Source organism: Gavia stellata, chromosome 22, assembly GCF_030936135.1.
Source record: "Gavia stellata isolate bGavSte3 chromosome 22, bGavSte3.hap2, whole genome shotgun sequence".
In the NCBI taxonomy this organism is placed as follows: Eukaryota; Metazoa; Chordata; class Aves; order Gaviiformes; family Gaviidae; genus Gavia; species Gavia stellata.
The window spans coordinates 9,811,970-9,830,551 of NC_082615.1; the positions used below are offsets into that span (position 1 = coordinate 9,811,970).

The following is an 18,582-nucleotide window of genomic DNA, read 5'->3' on the forward strand; positions in this document are numbered from 1 at the left end:
CAAACAAAAAGTCCAGAAATGCATTGACTCCTTACAGCTAGCACCTGCACTCTCTTTTCCAGAGGTCAAGTGTGGTCAATTTATAAAGAGCTCAGAAGCAGTCTAAGCAAAACTTTGGAGATGGTGTAGCATTTCTGGCCTTATGCAGAAGTCTGCAAGCAAGCCAAAGGACTTGACATGACTCAATCGGTGAAGAACATAATCCAACTCAGAAGCCAAACTTAGGTCTGACCAGGGTCAACCTCATTCATCAGCATCATCAAACTGGCCAGTCTCAGTCATTCTAACTGGTGGCGTAAAAGCAAGGCAAGCTGCATGGTGACAGCCTGGGTTGTAAAACGAATCCTCTCGCCATGAGTATGAGGCCAAAAGATTATTTTCCTGAAAGCTTCCACAGTGGAGATCGCCAGCATCTAAAGAAGATCAAAGAAAATATTTAAACCACGGGAGACACTTAGAAAACTAGTGGTATAGTGTAGCAGATTATTTTGCAGGTCTACAGTATCTTCCAGTTAAGTATTTCAATCTAATCTGCCAGCATTCATGAATCAGACCTACAAACAAAGCAAACAGAAAGCTGAATTTGGCAATGTCTTAATTTTAAGGAAGGTTCTTGCACAGAGACAAAACAGTTTTCCAAAAAGCTCAATGGTATACCTGGATTCAGAACACCTGATACCAGCTCTTACAATGCATGGTCCATCTACATTTTCTCCAGGCATAAAAGGCTCATGAAATCATTACTTTTGTTTCCCCTCCCCCTTCCTGCTGTCTCCATAACCACATCCCAATTAGGAGCCCTCCAAACCCTTTAAGAACTGGGTCACTGGACAGAATGGAAGGGTAGGGTCCTGTAAAAGCAAGCTCTGAACATTTCCACTAGGCTAGAATTAAGCTTAATAAGCCTGTTATTTAACCAACCTAGCACAAAAATAGGGCAAAGTCCTTTAACAGAAGCAAAAGATTTCTAGCCAGCACTGAAAGGACTGAGCAAATGAAAAGCCCAGAGTATGGGGCAGCAGAGGACTCAACACAGTATATCCACGTGTCAGCCTTCCAGTAGCACTGCCAAACAAGCCACCAAAGCAAGCATTTTAAAAAAGTTTTTAAAAAGCCATAAAATGACCGACCACACATGTTTTTTATTTGTAGCAGTCAACAACTCAGACACTTGTACTCAGTATCCTTCACAAGCACCTGAATTCCATAATCATAGCTTCCTTAGTTTGTGAGGATTTGAAGAGCATAAGCTACAGGTAGGATGAGTTAAATAAAGGAAAAGAAGAGAACTTGTGACAGTTCCAGTAAAAAAAATAATTTCAAAACATTCCATAAATTTGAGCAGATGAGAGATTAAAAGGAAAGCTCAGGATGTAAGAGAGGGGAAACATCTGAAAAGGAAAGAGTCCTTTTCTCAGATTACCCAGTGTGAAAAACCACTACTGTATTTCCTTTTTAAAATCAGAATTATTTTATAGGAAGGCTGCAAAAACCTTCCCACTTCCTTCTGTTATCAAACAATGGAACTTGAATACAGCAGCCATTTATGGAATTAAAATAAACAGAAAATCTATATTTCCTAAGCAAAGAAAGGAGTGTTTGTGTTAATTACAAAAGATACACATTAATGAGAAGAAAATGGCAATGGTACTATTCCGCTTCAACAAAGACACAGCAGGTCACCACTGCTGGCTAAACTCCATCCACTTGTTCTATCCTAACATACAGCCTGGCAAATGGAAGATTAAGACTCTGAGTTCAACACGAGTCACCGTAAAACAGTTTACAAACTGGAGGATTTATACGACTCTGAAGATGTGGATGAAACTGCTTCTACCCATTGCCACCTTTGTCCATGGGACTGATCACATGCACAACCACTTAAGAGGATCAAGCTTGAAAAAAATCCAACAAAAAAATCAAACAAATGAAAAACCTACCCTCAAAAAAAAATATAGCCACAACAACAACAAACCATACTCAGAGACTGAGCACTTGTACTGCTCCCCTCCCAAGAACTCCATGCTCTAGAGGGACGTTATGGTGCACAGTCTGGATGAATTTTCTTGGAGGAAAGGAAAAACTCCTTTTACACGAAAAGTTACATTCCTGGACTCTGTGTACCCTCCTCTTCTGCTTCAGAATAACAAAGATACACTACTGAGACCTAGCTTCTCCAGAGAAACTCGATACACACATGCCATTCTTGTTACCATTCCACTCCCTAAGAATTCAACTGCTCAAGCAAGAGTTTCAAGTGAACTTCACAACACTGCCTTTAAACCCCGTATTTGACAACAAAATTATGCATTACAAATCCATTAGGTCAACAACAACAAAAATTTCTTCCCAAAATAGAACGTGGAGTTATTTAAATACATTCTCCAGCAAAGCACCTACCTCCAATCACATAGTAAACAAAACTCAAATGAAGCACAAGTAAATTTGTACTCACCGTAAGGATTACATTCAGAGTCCTCCAATTCTTTATCCCAGTCCTCCACCTCGTATGCAGCAGCAGTTTGCAGCTCTGGAAAAGCTACAGCCTCAGGCATATTGGAGACTTCATCACGCAAGTTTTCCAGATCAGGATGTATATGAACATGGTCAACAGGAGAGCCACTGACATCATTTTCATTGTGAGAGATATCGGAGAATTCACTTTCTTCAGACTCACTATCAAGAACATTTGGAATATTCTTCAGCAGACATTCTAGAAACAATAGAAAGAGCCAACAGAGATACTTAGGAATTAAACAGGAACAACAAAATTCCTAGCATGCAATAATTCAGCCAGGTATATGAATCCACTTTGTCAGTACTAATCTAATTATAATATATGCAATTCCTTACGTATGTAATATCACTGCAGTGCTGCTTCAGGCTTCATATGCTTGGGAACATCGGACATAGACTTGCATAACAACACTAGCCTAAGTCAGGATTTTCCACAGACTCTTGTTGGAAAACAACTCTTTAAACTAGGGTATAGGACCCAGCAGTTTTGTTTCACCACACTCACATTCAGATTTTTAAAAAATAGGTAAAACCACAGCTCTAGTTTACAAAAAAAAAAAAAAAAAAGATTTTTTTGTAGTATTGATTAATTACTCTTGCACCTAGGCATACACAAATACCTACATAGAAATAAATCAGTGCAGTAACTGAAGAGGCATTTCCCATGCATCACCAAAGAGTTTTAAGTGTATTTCCTCAAGCAGAGTGTAAGTTTCATTACTCACTGTCTGCTTTGTTTTGTCCTAATATTTCAGGCTTACCTTTTCTGGGCTTCCAGGTCATAGTTTCTCTCTTATTAGGAAGCTGTTCCTCCCCAAAGCTTGCAGACTCAATGGCAGCAGCCATCACCTACGAGACAGTTTTAAAGAATCCAATAGCACCTTTCATTGATTCCTCCAGTGAGGCTCATGCAACTTTGAGTGCAACTGAGTGTTTCTGAGCTCTTGAGCATGACCTGTTTGTTTGTTCCCTTGATGAATCAGAGGCTTTAAACCAGACAGGCTTTCACTTCAGAAAGCAAATCTGCTGAGGGATGGCTCATCCTGCTGCTGCCATCAGTCACCCCAGGAAGCAGCCAACACAGAACAGCCAGTCTCCTCACTCACGCCATAATCCTGCAGCCACCATTTTGGGAATGGGTCCCAAAACTGCCCCAAAATGCACCCGTTTGGGAACAGCAGCAGACTGTGAAAGCTGCAGAGGTGATGAAGACACAAGGAGTGGAAAGAGTACAAGCACCAAAGGCTATTAATTAACCACCTTGTGGGAGCCGACGTGCCAGGGAGACAAGAGAGGGCCAGGCCCTCCAGCAGCCCTGAGGAGCTGGAGAAAGACGGCAGATGCGCAGCCGGAGAGCAGAAGGTAACACCTCAACCGGTTTCACGGTCCCCATAAGGAGAGGAAAGGAAGGGTGAGTTATCCCGCCACTTCCAGAACAACAAAGATGAACTGGCTGAAGGACAGCCCCGGCCCAGGGCGGTGGGTGCGGGAGGGCGGGCTCCCAGCTGCTCCAAGAGCCGAGCGCGGCGCGCCCGAGGCCGGGCCTGCTGCCGGGAGGGGCCTGACAGGGGTCGCGGCCGGCGAACGAGGGCAGAGCGCCGCACACTTCGGGCAAGCCCGCACCGGCGGGCCCCGCCGCCTCCGCTGCCCGCCCGGGCCGTGGCGGGGAAAAGCGAGCCTGCCCGACCCCCGCTCCCCGCCGCGCAGGAGCTCACCACACCTGCCGAGGCGGCGGAGCCACCAGCCGCGCCACGCCGGCGGGCGCTGAGGGAGCGGGCGCTGAGGGAGCGTCCGCGCGCGAGGAGCCGTTCCGCCGTCCGCCCCCCCCGCCACCTTCCCGCCCTGCCGCGGCCGCTCGTCCCCTCAGCGCCGGGCCGGGCCGGCGCCGGCAGCAGCGCCTGCGCCGAGGCAGCCAGCGGCCACGGGCACCGTCAGGCGGGCGGTCTCCGAGGAAGGGCGGCTGCTGCTGAACCCGGTGAACGTAATGGCTGTGCCTCGGCACCCGCTGACCGAGGAGCGCGGCGCGACACCGGCCGTGAAAGAGGCTGGAAACGAGGCGGCGCGGGAGCCTCCACCCGCAGGGCGAGCGGCGGCTTCTCCCGCATCCCTGTGAGCCCCGCTCGCCTTATCTGCCTGCAGGGACCACCGCTACCTGTGGTCTTTGAACGCGTAATGCGTTTCATTGCTACTGGAAATTGTGTCTGGTGAGAGAGGAAAACAGTCTGACTTGAGGGCAGAAACAAGGAATTGGAACAACTGGAGAAAAAAGGTGGAGAAATACAGACATTAAGAGCTGTGAGAAAACACCTTTACATTCATAAAGTTGTAAATGAAGTATCAGTGCCCTTCCAGGCTCTGTGGCTTCTTAATCGTGCCAAAAGATAACAATATCCTTTAAGCCTCGTGCTAGAAGCGTGCTCAGAGAAAGCGTTAAGAGATGGGAAGCACCTGTACTGAACCCAGCTGGTAGGAGCTCTGCGAACGGGCATCAGCCAAACATGCTCTTGGGAAACACGTGTCACTCGAACGTGCTGCAGGTAGTGAAGTGAGTGGCAAAGTTCTGTAAGGAACCAGCACAGGTGAAGAAAAAGGGCCCATTCCAGAAATGGTGGAGTTACCAGCTTTCCTGGACTTAAAACAAAAAAAAACCCTAAACAAACAAACAAAAAAATCCCCAAACCCCATACTTTGCACTTAAAAGCTTCTTGTTGTGCAACTGAAGAAGCAAGATGAGTGATTCAGAGGAGGGAGTAACATAATGAGGGGCAGACAGGGTATAAAAGGAGTGATTACTGAGGGGAAAGCATGACACCAGACAGCTGAGAACTACTGGGGAGAGGGAAGATGGCCTGGCTAAAAGCTTAGTGAAGACAATGCAAGACATACTTCAGATGTCACAGAAGCAATCTAACAGGCTGTTGCTCCAACCCTTGTTTCCAGCTAGTCAGAAGTTACTAGAATTTGTTGCTTGAGAGGAGCTGCAGTTTCTAGTTGTGTGAAAAATCTTAATAGAAATATTTCTCTGCATTGTCATTATGTCACCAGTCACTGGGAAATTAAAGGAACTGTTGCTGCGTGTTCCTATACCTTCCCTAGGCGTGGTCTACTGATCTGAGGATAGCATTTATGCTGATTTAATGGGTTTGACATGGTAAAACGTGGCTCAGGAAACAGCCAAGGACAGCACTGCCTCAAAAACCTGTTACCCATTTTTGAGGCACTGTGGAGAGAAAGCTGAAGCTGTCACATCAGGGACATGTGTAACAGGTCTCAGCTCCCCTCAGCTCTCACTCAGAATTACAGCTTAGGATGCAAGCACCAATGTAAGGTAGTTGCAGAGATCGTTTTTGTTTTTGAAAAGAGGATTACAGATGACTTCAAGGTTAGGAAACAATAAATACCACCATTTTACAGATTGTTTCTCCAGTGTTCCACTTTTCATTATTGAACTTAGAAAGATACGAAGAACTCCCACAGGTGTAGTTTCCAGGGGCTGGGATTTTTTTTTGCATTTATGTGCTGTAATATTAGCTTTCCAGAGTGTAAAAGCTGATGCATTATGACTATTCCATCTAAATGTTTAGGCAGGAGGAAGCATTTGCTCTCAGAAGTTTCAACGACGAACACCCTCAGAGACGCCTTTGGTTTCTCCTCTAACTGTGCACTTGAACTTGCCACTGGCAGAAGCAACACCAGAAGCAACTGCAACGGGGCAGATAATTATTTTTTTCCACATGTGCATGAATGTAAGGAAGGTACACTTTAATATGATCCAGGTACATATTTACCTTTGTACAAACAAGTTAAAAAAAATCCGCACTGTCATGTTGTAACTATTTATAGTTTTTCATAAATGTCCAGTTTGCAATAAAGTGTATTTGGAAACAAAGTCTTCCACCAGGTCTCCCTGCAACATCTTCATAGCTCGCCAGTGAATGCTCCCACAGTTTTCTGGTTTGCCTTGGGGATGACTTAGCTCTTCTTTAATATAATCGAGCCAGAGATCTTTAAAAGAAAAATAAAAGTTCTGGTTAGATTTTCGTTGGATATTACTTAACAAACATACCAACCCTAACCTAGAAACCCTCTTTTTGCAAGTGTCCATGATGTTAAGACAATGAGGTTTACTTTGTGAAACTACAACCCCCTGCCCTGTGAGGACCAAAAGCCTGGGTTCTATTCCCAGCTGGAACAGTGACGTCTCAAGAAATAATGCAGCAATAATTGAGCTGTTTACTTTTTTAAAAGGAATACTGCAGAAATCTATCAAAACATAGCTCCATACTATTTGCAAAACCAAATTAAAGGTGAATGCGCATCTCTTAAGCCAGCCAGCATCAAAACCTTATTTGCTAGTAGTTCTGCTGAAGCCATCTCACTGTAAACAATGACCCTGGATTGGAAGTGAAGGGTCACAGCAGAGTGTCATGCGCTTAATGGCACAGAAGAAGTAAGCTCCACTCTGCATGACAGCAATCACAAGGGCAGAACAAACAGCTACCTTTTGAAATGGACGGAAATAAAAGAGGCAGCACTGAATGAATAAAATCTCCTTACCAGAATCTGTTGAACCAAACTCTCTCAAGGCACGTTCATAGTATTCTCTCAGATGAAGCATTTTGCAGGATTCCTAACAAAGGAAGGTATTAAAAGGCCATTTACTTTGTACAGAAGTGAATCTGCAGCTTGATTAGATTCTTACAAAGAAAAAGAGTCATGGTAATTACACGCGCACACGCACACTGCCAAAGATTAGTTACCATGGAACTTGGTTTTGTATTACATGCTATGAATCAACTTCAGAAGACAAATATGAACTGATCACAAACTAATGACACTACTCATAAGCCCTCTGTTTCCTATTTAAAGCTAAAGTTAGAAGTGTATTTTACAAACACAAGGCACTAATTGGATATTCAACAACTTACTTGCTCCTTTTCTATTTGGATCATCTTCCTGAAGAAGTCAAGTGAAAATGGACGATTTTCACACAAGCTGAAGTAAAAACATAAGTAACTTTAGACTTCAAGCCTTTTAACATATGTCCTAAAACAATCAGGTTCAAAGGTTTTATTTGTCACCTGGTAAAGACTCTTTTAACTTTCTTATAACCACCATTTCTGTAAGTCCAGTCAAGATACTTTTCTTTCATAGTCACAGATTCAGCAGGAGTTGTGGCATGTAAGGATCTCTGCAAGTTTAAAAGGAAAAAAAAAAAAACAAAAAACAAACCAACCACATAAGCTACAATTAAAAGGCACCAAGGGAGAAGAAACCAAATACTACCTTCACCCTAATTAGGCATCTGACATAAAGCAGATGGCATAAGTGAGACAAAGTACTGGACAAAAGCATCCCAAATGATGTCTGAAAGACAGCATTAGGTAACACATCCAATATTTTTCAAATTAAAATAGTAGTTGTAACCTAAAATACCTGTCTTTTCCAACATTCCATACAGCTGGCAATTGGCATTTCCCTAACAGCCTTCATGCGGAGGGTTTCACTACGCTCTACAAACAACTGAATTCAAGCTTCCATCTGAAATATGTGTTTTATGTTGTAAGCTGGGGGGGGAACAACCCAACACGCCAGGCAAAGAGGAAATGTTTTGCCCTGAGCTATTTAGGAAATTTACAGCAAGATTAAGTCCCAGTTTTGTTCTTGAGTTTTCTGTAACAAGGTTGATGTTTTCACAGATTGGAAAGTTCTCTTTTCCATGTTCAGATGGACATCTGAAAATAGAGCAAAAATTCTACACCACAAAGAAAAGAAGAGTTGATCGTTGGTTGTGCTTACAAACATCTAGAAGTCGTAGAAGCACAGGGACAACATTTGTGCCTATGCCCAAATGATTTTGGTAACATACACAGTTTTACCTGAAATTCTTTAATATCAATAAATCCATGAAAGAACTGCAGTATAAAGCATTTGTTACACGTTCCATCCACACACATTGTTCCTGTTCATTTACACACTGTCATAAAAAGTAGATTTCTATTAGCTAAGTACCTGGTAAAGAGCTTCCGTGTCTTCCTTGCTGTTTGTGCCTTCACTCCATTCCACCCACAGGGTCCATAATGGCAAAGTGCCCTGCAAGGTAAGCAGATAAATCAAATGACTGAAATATAGTGACCCTGATTTACAGAAGCATATGACATGACAACACATCCACTAGGTTCTGTATTACAGCTGCTGTAAAAAATGTCCTTTAGACACAGCTCTTAGAAAGACAACTTTGGACTACACACTGAAATCACTTCTTGTTTCCTTCTTCACTTACAGGACAAGTACTGCTTAGCTGGACAGCTGCAAGACATGCTGCCAGGGATGAGAGACAAGTTCTCCTGCATTACCAAACACTGCAGTACAAAGGTAACTTTAAGAACAGCAAGCAGGAAAGAAACAATCACCTCCTTGTTTCCTCTCCTCACTCCTTGTGCCCAGGGTTTGAAATGGAATAGTAAGAGAGTACATAGCTAATTCAAGGCTTGAAATACCACACACACAAACAATGTATCAGGGCAGTGAAAACTAAGACACAAAGAATACCAGCTGACTGCTAGAATAGTATGCAAAATGTCACCTACAAGCATTCAGACTTTAAAATTGTGAATATGAAGTAAATGTGCAATTCCCTAATGCTTCTGAATGCAACGTGCATGTGAAATGTCAAGTTCTTATTTTCGACCTTAAAAACAGTTAGGGATTTTGAATGCCTTGTACAGGAAAAAAACCCCTCAAATAAATACCAGAGGCTTCCTAAGACTAATGCATGCAAGTCGATAAAACCAGCACAGACCTTTGATTTAATGAGCTTAACGGCTTCTTCAAAACACTGGGTCACACTGTCACTCTTCAGTTGGATCAGCACCCGCAGCCTTATCTGCCATGTTTCCACTGACAGGCTGAAGCGTTTAGTTGCAGCTTCTGCCACCTCTGTAGCCTTCTCAAAGAGGTTCGACTCCAGTAACAGCTGAAGCTAAAACCCAGCAGAAACAGCTAATCACCATAAGGGATTTGTAATACCTTGTTAAAAAGCAAGGCCTTGATCAAAATACTGTCCACCTTTCTATCTACTCAAAATGGTAAAGACAGACACGCAAGCAATGCAGGACAGCCTCACAATCAATTTTTCTGTGTCAACTCTTACCCACTGTTTATAGAGAGCTTCTGGCAGCAAACTGGCCTCATGGGCTTTGTTGAATACACTCAGTGTCCTCTCCAGCCTCTAGAACCAACAGAGAGGAAAAAGTAGAGAAAATAAGCATTATTCCTGCATATACCACATCCCAGCATTGCAAGAAGCCCAGTGGATTAGTGTATCAACATACGACTGAAATTCAGTAAGAGTTACGTATCTAATACTTTAGGTACCTGCATACATTCCAAGATAAAGGGGAAATCTGAGCATTTGAATTACACTTCTTCCTTAAGCAGCAAAAGAAGAACATAGCAATGTTCTTTTACTGTATTAAAAGGGAAGCAAACTGCACAGGATGATTAGCTAATTCACTGAGTCACACCCAAGCATAGATGCATAATTAAGATGCCCATGTGCTAGCACCAAATTTTAATCAGACTTATTTGCAAGTCATTTTAATTCATCCTTTTCTTTGAACATGCACAAGTTTGCAGGACTGTCAGTGAACATTAACAAGTTTGCACTCTTAACTTTCATCCAAAGAGGACACTGTACTTTACTGACAAGGCTGGTTTATGCCCAAGTTACTCATGTTCAGGCAGGCCACACGTGAGCCTGACAGCAAAAGTGATCCCCTCAGATGGAGACTAAATGATTTTTAATGATGGTCGCAGGTAAGTATTTCTGATAAAATGTCAAAATATATTTGTTCCTTGTCTGATAGATTACAGAAGTCAGTGAAAATAGGGATGATTTGTTACTATGACTTCCTAATAAGCTTTTACCTTTTGCTTTAATTCTTCACTGTTGGTTTTCCTGTTATATCTCTCTAAGCAAAAAGTGATGTAGCATTTCCACATGTCCTCTGTAGAATCAAAGGCATAATATCACACTTTATAGACTCACAAGAGTAAGCACAAATATTTGTCTTTAAGGAATACAGAGAATCCAAGCAGTAAGTGTTAACGCCAACTTTGTTTTAAAATGTATTATAAAAGAGGCCCTACATTTATAACATTAACATTTAAAAATGGCTTCCCAGTATAAGCTGCAGACTGACTCATTCTAAAGAGCATCAGGCTCCTAGTTCAGCTGAGGCTTCAGCGCACGCTGCCACGATTAATGCTCAGTGCACCCTATGCCTGTAGTTTTCAATGGGCCTGCAAGAGTGAGGATACTCACAGGCAGTCAAGAAAATCCTTCTTTGTCTGCATGACTTCAAAGGCTATATAAGCAGCAAGTTTGAGTCCACTCCAGATAGTCCCCTTGATAGCCTCCTTTGAGAGTAAGGACAGTGCCAGATGTTGAAGTTGGATATCCACTCCACTGGCAACTCAAAAACATTGCTCACAGACAACCAGCAATATACTTGAGTTCTACAGGTTTCCTTTATTTAGGAAATTTTCTCTATTTACAACTCCCAAACCTCTATTCATCTGTGGGCTTCTATTCTCATTGGTTAAGTCACATTAATAAAAGCAAACAGCAACAAAAAGCACTTTCAGTTAAGCAGCTCCTTCAAGAGCATAAATGCATTGGAAAATAACCCAAATAACACATAAAATAGACCCCAAAAAGGTAGCATCTAAAAACTGTTTGCCTTCTCTTAGGTATGGTAGAGCCTGCCAACACCTGCTTCGAAACATTCACAGTATACAGTATGTTAAAGTACCAGGAAAAAATGTTAAAATGCAGGCAGAACATTTCACCTCTTGGGACTGCTCTCACAGCCTCTTCAAAGACTGCACAGCATCGTTCCTCTCTCTGGGTCATTTCAGATACTTTCATCTGTTTTGTGGTGTGTTCTGCAGACTGCAGGGACCCCATCTCCAGCTCACGACGGGCCATGTAGTCCCATGTCAGAGGATCATCAGCATACTTGGTCTGCAAACTAAACACACCATGTCTGTAATACCCCTCGAGTGCCATTCTTCTTTTGCAGGTATGTTTAGAAGGATTGTTATATTGGTATAGAAATGTACTTCATTTCTAAGTGACCAAATGCCAGAGAAAAAACATTTTACCTTTCCACAAGAGAAAGACAAAATAGTAGCTTATTTTGTTTTTTTATTTAATATGGATATTCTCCAGTAACAGCATGAACTAGACAAGAAGTTTGAGAGAGATCTTTCTTTTGAGAGAGGAACAACTGGAGAAACTAAAGAGGCAAAAGAACCACAAAGTACACTAGGAAAATCCACAGTTCCTGCAGTAAATGTATGGAAACTAAGTGTAGTAATTATTCAGCAACAACTGTATTTTACCTAAATTTTTCTTAGCAGGTTCTCAAAGCCTTTTCTGAAGCTAGATACAAGTATCCTTTTCTAAAGAGCACGCTTGCCTCATATTTTGTTTTTCCTAAAGGATTTCCCATAGGCCTTAACATTCTGTTTCCCTAGAGGAACAGCCTTCAGTTGTTAACCTGTCACTATAGATTACAGAAGTTATGAGAACATGTTTCTTAAAAAACAAAACAAATTTAAAAAAAAAACCACACAACACATAGCCACACCTCACCTTTCAAGAATTTCCTTTTGCAAATCTTGAGTAAAATCAAAGAGCTTTGCAATAGAAAGCACAGCCAGATGGAACTCAACACCTATGTTTCAAGAGGAGAAAAGAAAACATCAAGTGAGTATTACGTCCATTGCACACTTTGCATTTCTGTCTTTGCAAGTTTTTGTCAACACACAGATAACATTTAAGCGTAAGATAACTTTTATTTTCTATAAATCTCAGTGTTCCACCCATATAATAAGCCATATGTTAGGAAGTTGATTGCCTGACTATATTCTTCATGACTTCATATTATCCAGTTACAAAAAAAGGCCATGAGAGGCAGGACATTCCAGACTCCAAAGTGATAAACTAGTCCTGTCCTGACATGCTTACAGATCCTTCCAGCTCAGTTCCACTTGCAAATTTAACCAGTACCTCCTCTACTCCTTCATTTGACTCTGCCATGAAAACACAGAAGGCTCCACACTTGGGACAGACCTCCCCAAAGCTGCACACAGTGTATGTCAACGAATTGTATCCATCCATCTTGTATCTCTGTAACTTATCTGTGAGAATGCCAACTGACATGACTTGACATAATTAGTGCATTGTGAATCCCTATCAGCCATTACTCACCTCCTTCTTTTTAGGTGCTTACAAATCATTTGTATGCCTATTTATTCCACTATTTCTCCAGGAATTTATATGAAGCCAACTCTTTCTCTGATTTCCTCTAATGCCCTTTTCCCCCACTACTTTTCAAAGTTGTTACTATATTTTGCCCATTGTCTTCCAAAATATCCCCATCTATCATGCTTTCTTAAAGATATCTGCTACTACTTTCCAGTTATTATACCCAATTCTCTCAATAAAATGGGTGAATTTTACCAAGCCTGGTTAATTTAAAATCATCTAACCTGTTTTGTTAGCAGTCCGAGTTCTTATTTCTCTGTCGCTAGCTGATTAGTTGTGATCTAATGTTCAGGAAACAACAAAGCAAAAAAGGTGTGTAATTCTGAACTGTCCTCCCTTTGTTTTTTTAAAGAAACAAGTTTTGAGACTGTAAGCCCAGCACCTATACCATTTCAGCCCAAAAGCTGTTGTACTGGAAGAGGTGTCAGCCTGCAGAACAGTTGTGAAATCAGAACTATCAGCACTATTAATTTATACTTTGGCATTATCTAAGTTCTACTGAAAAAATGGTGTATTTGAAAATGTATCTTAGTGTGTACACTGGAGGTAAGTCTATCTATATTAGCTACTGGAGAGTTAAAGGCAACAATTTTCCTATTGAATAAGTACAAGACATGTTAAATCACCTTTAATTTTCTGAGCAGCATCCCTGTAGATTATACGAGCCATTTCACCATTGAGAATCTCTTCGGAATAATTGAACTCCCCCTACAACATCAAGCATAACATCGTTGAAAAAATTGTTTTCCTTTCTCAGCTACCGTTTTTGCAAACATGGAAAAAAACATCAGAAGATACTAGTGTTTATCTATCTTGATCTAATTTGCACAAGTCAACTATAAAGAAATAAGAGGTAGTAAGTTTAACTATTCCTTTCCAGAAATTACCATGCACTTTCAAACTGGGGAATGTAACAAAAGACTTCACAAATGTAAAGAAAAGTCAACTTATGAAGTATTTGAGCTGAGTATCAGCCAACGCTTGAAAACCTTAACGCAGGCACAGGACATGAACAAAAGCTTTCTCTAAGCTGTTCTCAAACAAACCATTAATACAGATCCCTTGAAACTATGCATTCAAATGTGTGATACGCAAGCACACAATATCCCTTAATTAAGTTCAGCTGACCTACCAAGTCCATCTTTGCTTGTTCAAATTCTTTCTTTTCCTTCCTCTGTTTTTCAGCATGCATCAGCTCCATTCTGAAATACTGCAAGAGAGAAAATAAAATGAAATTATTGTGGGGATGGGGACAAATCATAAAACATCTAAGTCCACAAATGTGGTAAAACAAACTCTGAGGAGCTACAAATCAGGACTTTGCCAACATCCCACATACGTCCAAGAGCCTTGGTTTGCGCATATAGCTATATCTGTCCTGCGTATTTACTCAGAAATTTCCCACACGTAGAAATTACCACTTTCTAGTCATTCTTTAAACCTTAACTTGCCCTCAAAGAAAACCATGTTCCCTAGCAAAGGCTAGGGATGCCAGATCTAATCCAGAGAACTAAGTCCTAGCAGAGCTGACAGTACTTCAAAAGGGAATTCTGACACATTTATCTATAAAAAGTGTAAAATTCTCACTCTGCATACATAAATACAGGATTTGCTAAACAATTGATAAATGCGACCAGTACAAAGTGCTTTTTTTTTTTTTTTTTTAAGTCTTTTTGATAACATTTTCCCACTGATGGGGAAACAAGTTTCTTCTGGTTTTCTCAGACGATCTGAGAAATACGCTGGACTGAATTGCTCTGATTGATCAACTAACTAGTCATAAAAGAAAACCAGGAACTCACTTCTTGATAAAGTTTTGGGCACTCTGGATGGAAGCGCAAAGCACGAAGGAACAAGTGCCTAGCACTTTCTGATGAGAGTTGTGTCTCCATTTCCCATTTTGCTGCCATAATCCACAGTGCTGCAACAGATGATACAAATAAGTTCATTTTAAGGCAAAGCAAGTGGCTGGCCATGAGAACCTGTTTTGAAGCTACTCTCCAGGATGCACAGGTTGTTTTTGTTCAGTCTATCCACCCCAATATAATCCATGAGCTCAGCAATGGAGCAAGACTGATTATCTCCCATGTAAAAGCTAGTTAAAGGACTAAAAGCTAAGCAGATCCAGGAAGTTTAATCTGGTATAGCTACAGATCCAGTGATGTATGATAATGTCTCCAGAAGTCAAAAAGCAGCCAGGAGTATTCAACATTTCCTACCTGTGAAACATTTACCTAGTTCCCTGTCTACCTGGGAAATGGTCATTCAGACCATGGGGACACAATCCCTGCCAGAGCCCTTCTTTCTGAAGTAGCAGCAAGGCAAAGAAAAGAGAGTAAGAACTTTTACCCCAATAGCTTGAACTGAGATCTGCAAGAACTTAAACCAACACTATACAATCTATACTCAGTCATTTATGCACCGCTTGCCATTGTTTTATTTACCTGGTTTATTGGGATGAATGGCCAACATGGAAGAAAACACCTTACTAAGCTGATGTTTTGCATTCTGTAAAAGAAGAAGTTTTGTTTTACCTACTCTAGTACAAAACTGACCACCTGCACTAAAGTTTCATTATGGAAGGTTACAAATTGTAATGCAATTGAACAGGAAAAGACACTTCTCTGCTACTTTATCTTCAGTAGAAAGTTTCTCGTATTTGTTCAACACTGACCAGCTTTCAAATGTTACCAGACTAGATTAGCATAGTTAACTCAAACCTGTCTGAACTACATAGCTAACACAAATGTTGCCTAAGTCACAAACCCATAGTGTCACTGACAACTTCTGAGGTAGAGGCTGCATTTTTCTTTGGCCGTTTGCATTACTACAACAAGGGCACCTTCTTCAGTACAGGACAGACAAATGACTGAATGCTAATAATAATGTGAAGACTTGCACAGGTAAGTTTACAAAGTACAGAATTGCCAGAATTCTACTTTTCAGCATAGTTGCAGTAAGAAATGTTTGGAACAAAATCACACTTCACAGACAGGTGATCCATTAACTCTGGAGAAGGTATAACCAATATTATGATTCTCCCAAACCAAATGTACTCCAGATTCAATGCAATCAGCCTCACCTTTGCAACCGGTAAGCATCAAATTTCATACTAATTCATTCTGAGTCAAATTCTACATTTACATACGTCAGTGAAAATCCCAGGGGCAGCTCCAATACTACTATCAAAATTATTTCAGTATCACAGCATGTGGCAGTGAAGTTTGTACCCCTGTCATGTAATTCAAGTTCCAGATGCCTGATTAAACACCAATCCAGTATCTCAACTCAGATAAGATTAGTATTTTGAAAACTCACCCACTGCTTGCAAAATGCAACATGTGAAAGCCAAAGCTGGATATCTTCCTGTTGGAAATGCAAAGGGGAGACCATCAACCTTACAACAATACAAGCACAAAATCACTTGCACATTGACAAGCAAACAATACGCCCTTGGTACAACGACTTGGCATACAAAGAGAAGGAATTTTGAATCTCAAATTCCCTTTTTTTCCCCAGGTCTTCGAATTCCTGCAAAACACCAGAAGAAAACCAACTCTCCCATCTCAAGACACACCCTCACAGCCTCTCCAATCAAATCTGTGTTACACTGAACTCAATAAAGAGCTCACTGTAGTGGTTCCTTAGGCACATCATTTAGGTTTTACCTTTAGATGTATCAAGACAATCTTTTCCTAAAGCAGCTGAAAGTTCTTTTCATTCTGTTTCTAGTCCTTACAAGCAGAAAGACCAAAGTCACATGGCAATACTTGTCACAAGATAGTTGAGGACTAGTGACTCAGAATGGACATATTGTTTGTGTACCAAAAAAACCCCCAAAAAAACCCAAAGAAACAAACTGACATGAATGATCTACTTCTAGGCTACTGCTAACTGTAAGACCAAATGTCCACTTAGTTTTTCTATTACATTCTTCTGTATTACTGCAAATATTTGGTGGCAATGATATCTAAGTAACTTTTACATACCAAAAGGGCATTTTTCAACTGACCAGTAAAAACAAACTTACTTTCCATTTTCCTGTAGCACGGTTGAAGAGGCTATGGACTCTATGCAGAATAGAGTTCTCAATTTCATCCTTCTTAAATGAATATCCAATGCGCTAGGAGGAAACGAAAAAAGTATTCATTTTATTGCAAGAGAAAATTTGGCATAAAATATTTTGCACTCCAAATAATTGATAAACTTACTGCTCTTCTTTTCTTGATCAGTTCCAGCAGATTAATTTCATACTAGAATGGAGAACATTTAAAAGCAAATGAGGAGACACATAACAGTAAGGAAAAAAAAATACAGATCAAGTTTTTTATAGCTAATCAGGTGGACAATAAAAATTAAATCCGGAAAAGCAAAACCAACAACTTTTTGGCAGGATCACTGCATTTCTAAGGCTGATGAAAGTAAGTTTGAGCATTTTTATTGCACGTGGTATTTCAGACTTGAGCTGTCAGCACCCCACATATTCCTAGAATCGTAATGCACAAGCCAAACTTCTAACACCACAAAAAAACCTAATTACACTTAATTACAATTTGCACAGCGCATCAAGGAATTGGGGTCTCTGCATCCCTGGAGAGAGAAGAAACTATAGGAAAACGCCAGAGCAGGAGAGAAGACTCTCATCCCAAACTCAGGCACCACCTCCCGGCTGTGCTTCATGCTCTGGTGTGTCCCGATAAGGAGCCTACGCCACGGACCCACTCAGGAGCGAAGACCGGGGCCCGGGTGAGGGCAGGCCCCACGAACCAGCCCGCGTCCTGCCGGGGTCACTACAAAACCTCCTCACTCCTAACTGAGCGCCTTCTACAACGTGCGTTAGCGCGCTCTCCTCATCAGCAAAGCTTACCTGAATGTAATTAATAAAATCCTCCTTCCGAAGAGCTCTCCGCTGTATTTTGTACTCCAGAGCCGAGGCCTTCCTCAGGACGGCCCTGCGGGAAGGCGGAATCAGCGAGCGGAGCAAGCCCGGCCGCGCCGCGTGGGCTCGCTGCCCCTCGCCGGGCACCCGGTCGCGCCGCCGCGGCCCCCGCCCGCCTCACCTGATCTCCCTGCGCGTGAAGAGCCCGACCCGCTCCAGCTGCTCCAGCTCCGGGACGCGGTCCTCCAGCCGCTGCTCGGTGCGCTCCGCCATGGCGGCGGCAGGCGAGGGGCCTCAGGCGCGCGCCCGGCACGGCCCGCCGCCAGTTCCGGCCGCGCCGCCCGCCGCCTTCCGGGGCCGTGTCGCTCTGCCGCCCCCTAGCGGCCCCGCCCCGCCTTCGCCGCCTGGCGCGGCCGCGGGGCCCGCGCCCGGGCGTGAACGGCAAAACCCCCGCAGGGCGGGCCCGGGAGGCGAAGAGACGAAGTACAAGCGCCGCGGTGACTGCTCAAACCGGCAGCCGGTTCCAAACAGAATGGCTTTGGGGCGGGAAGAGTCCTGTGGGCAGGGAGGAGAGATGAGCTTCCAGGTTTGAAGACCGGCAGAAATGGTGGGTGCTCCCAGGTGGCACCTCCTCCACCCGCAGACGACGCAGGGCACCCACCCAGGTGAGGGGACGCCAGCCCAGAACCGTTGCAAGCACATTGCTTTCTGGTGAGATTCCTCATGGGATAAATGGCTCTTCCCCTCTCACACGGCACCTTTCCTCTGAGAAAATGAACAATAAAACCAGGTGATGGTAAATTTTTGTTTCTTAAATGAGGGAAGTCCCAGGAAATCAAAACAGTATCGG

At 42.4% G+C, this 18,582-nt stretch overlaps 2 protein-coding genes across 3 annotated transcripts; both read right to left on the reverse strand.

The window, feature by feature from the left end:
• Positions 1 to 221: 221 nt before the first annotated feature.
• On the reverse strand, positions 222 to 3,363 carry COPRS (coordinator of PRMT5 and differentiation stimulator). The gene is made up of 3 exons (XM_059828395.1): positions 3,279 to 3,363; positions 2,456 to 2,713; positions 222 to 413 (listed from the first exon to the last, which is right to left on the reverse strand). Exons 1-3 carry the CDS (start codon positions 3,361 to 3,363, stop codon positions 244 to 246), a joined length of 513 nt encoding a protein of 170 aa, XP_059684378.1. The 3' UTR covers positions 222 to 243.
• Positions 3,364 to 6,250: 2,887 nt separating this feature from the next.
• On the reverse strand, positions 6,251 to 18,005 carry UTP6 (UTP6 small subunit processome component). 2 transcript variants are annotated; one of them, XM_059828174.1, is made up of 19 exons: positions 17,914 to 18,005; positions 17,721 to 17,805; positions 17,065 to 17,106; positions 16,884 to 16,976; positions 16,172 to 16,219; positions 15,298 to 15,361; positions 14,656 to 14,774; positions 13,986 to 14,063; positions 13,480 to 13,561; positions 12,179 to 12,260; positions 11,371 to 11,552; positions 10,447 to 10,526; positions 9,671 to 9,748; positions 9,320 to 9,499; positions 8,530 to 8,610; positions 7,599 to 7,708; positions 7,446 to 7,512; positions 7,075 to 7,147; positions 6,251 to 6,522 (listed from the first exon to the last, which is right to left on the reverse strand). In XM_059828174.1, exons 1-19 carry the CDS (start codon positions 18,003 to 18,005, stop codon positions 6,365 to 6,367), a joined length of 1,794 nt encoding a protein of 597 aa, XP_059684157.1. In that variant the 3' UTR covers positions 6,251 to 6,364. The 2 variants fall into 2 exon arrangements, with proteins under 2 accessions (XP_059684157.1, XP_059684158.1); XM_059828175.1 differs by having other exon boundaries at positions 9,314 to 9,499.
• Positions 18,006 to 18,582: the final 577 nt, after the last annotated feature.

Excerpts from the sequence above, each read along its gene's own strand:
- COPRS (XM_059828395.1), bottom strand. The coding sequence starts at position 3,363 with ATGGCTGCTGCCATTGAGTCTGCAAGCTTTGGGGAGGAACAGCTTCCT. Across the intron at positions 2,714-3,278 it reads GACCTGGAAGCCCAGAAAAG|AATGTCTGCTGAAGAATATT; the intron begins GTAAGCCTGAAA and ends TATTGTTTCTAG. Across the intron at positions 414-2,455 it reads CTCTGAATGTAATCCTTACG|ATGCTGGCGATCTCCACTGT; the intron begins GTGAGTACAAAT and ends GATCTTCTTTAG.
- UTP6 (XM_059828175.1), bottom strand. The coding sequence starts at position 18,005 with ATGGCGGAGCGCACCGAGCAGCGGCTGGAGGACCGCGTCCCGGAGCTG. Across the intron at positions 17,107-17,720 it reads ATTTTATTAATTACATTCAG|TATGAAATTAATCTGCTGGA; the intron begins GTAAGCTTTGCT and ends TCTCCATTCTAG. Across the intron at positions 15,362-16,171 it reads TTGCATTTTGCAAGCAGTGG|AATGCAAAACATCAGCTTAG; the intron begins GTGAGTTTTCAA and ends CTTCTTTTACAG.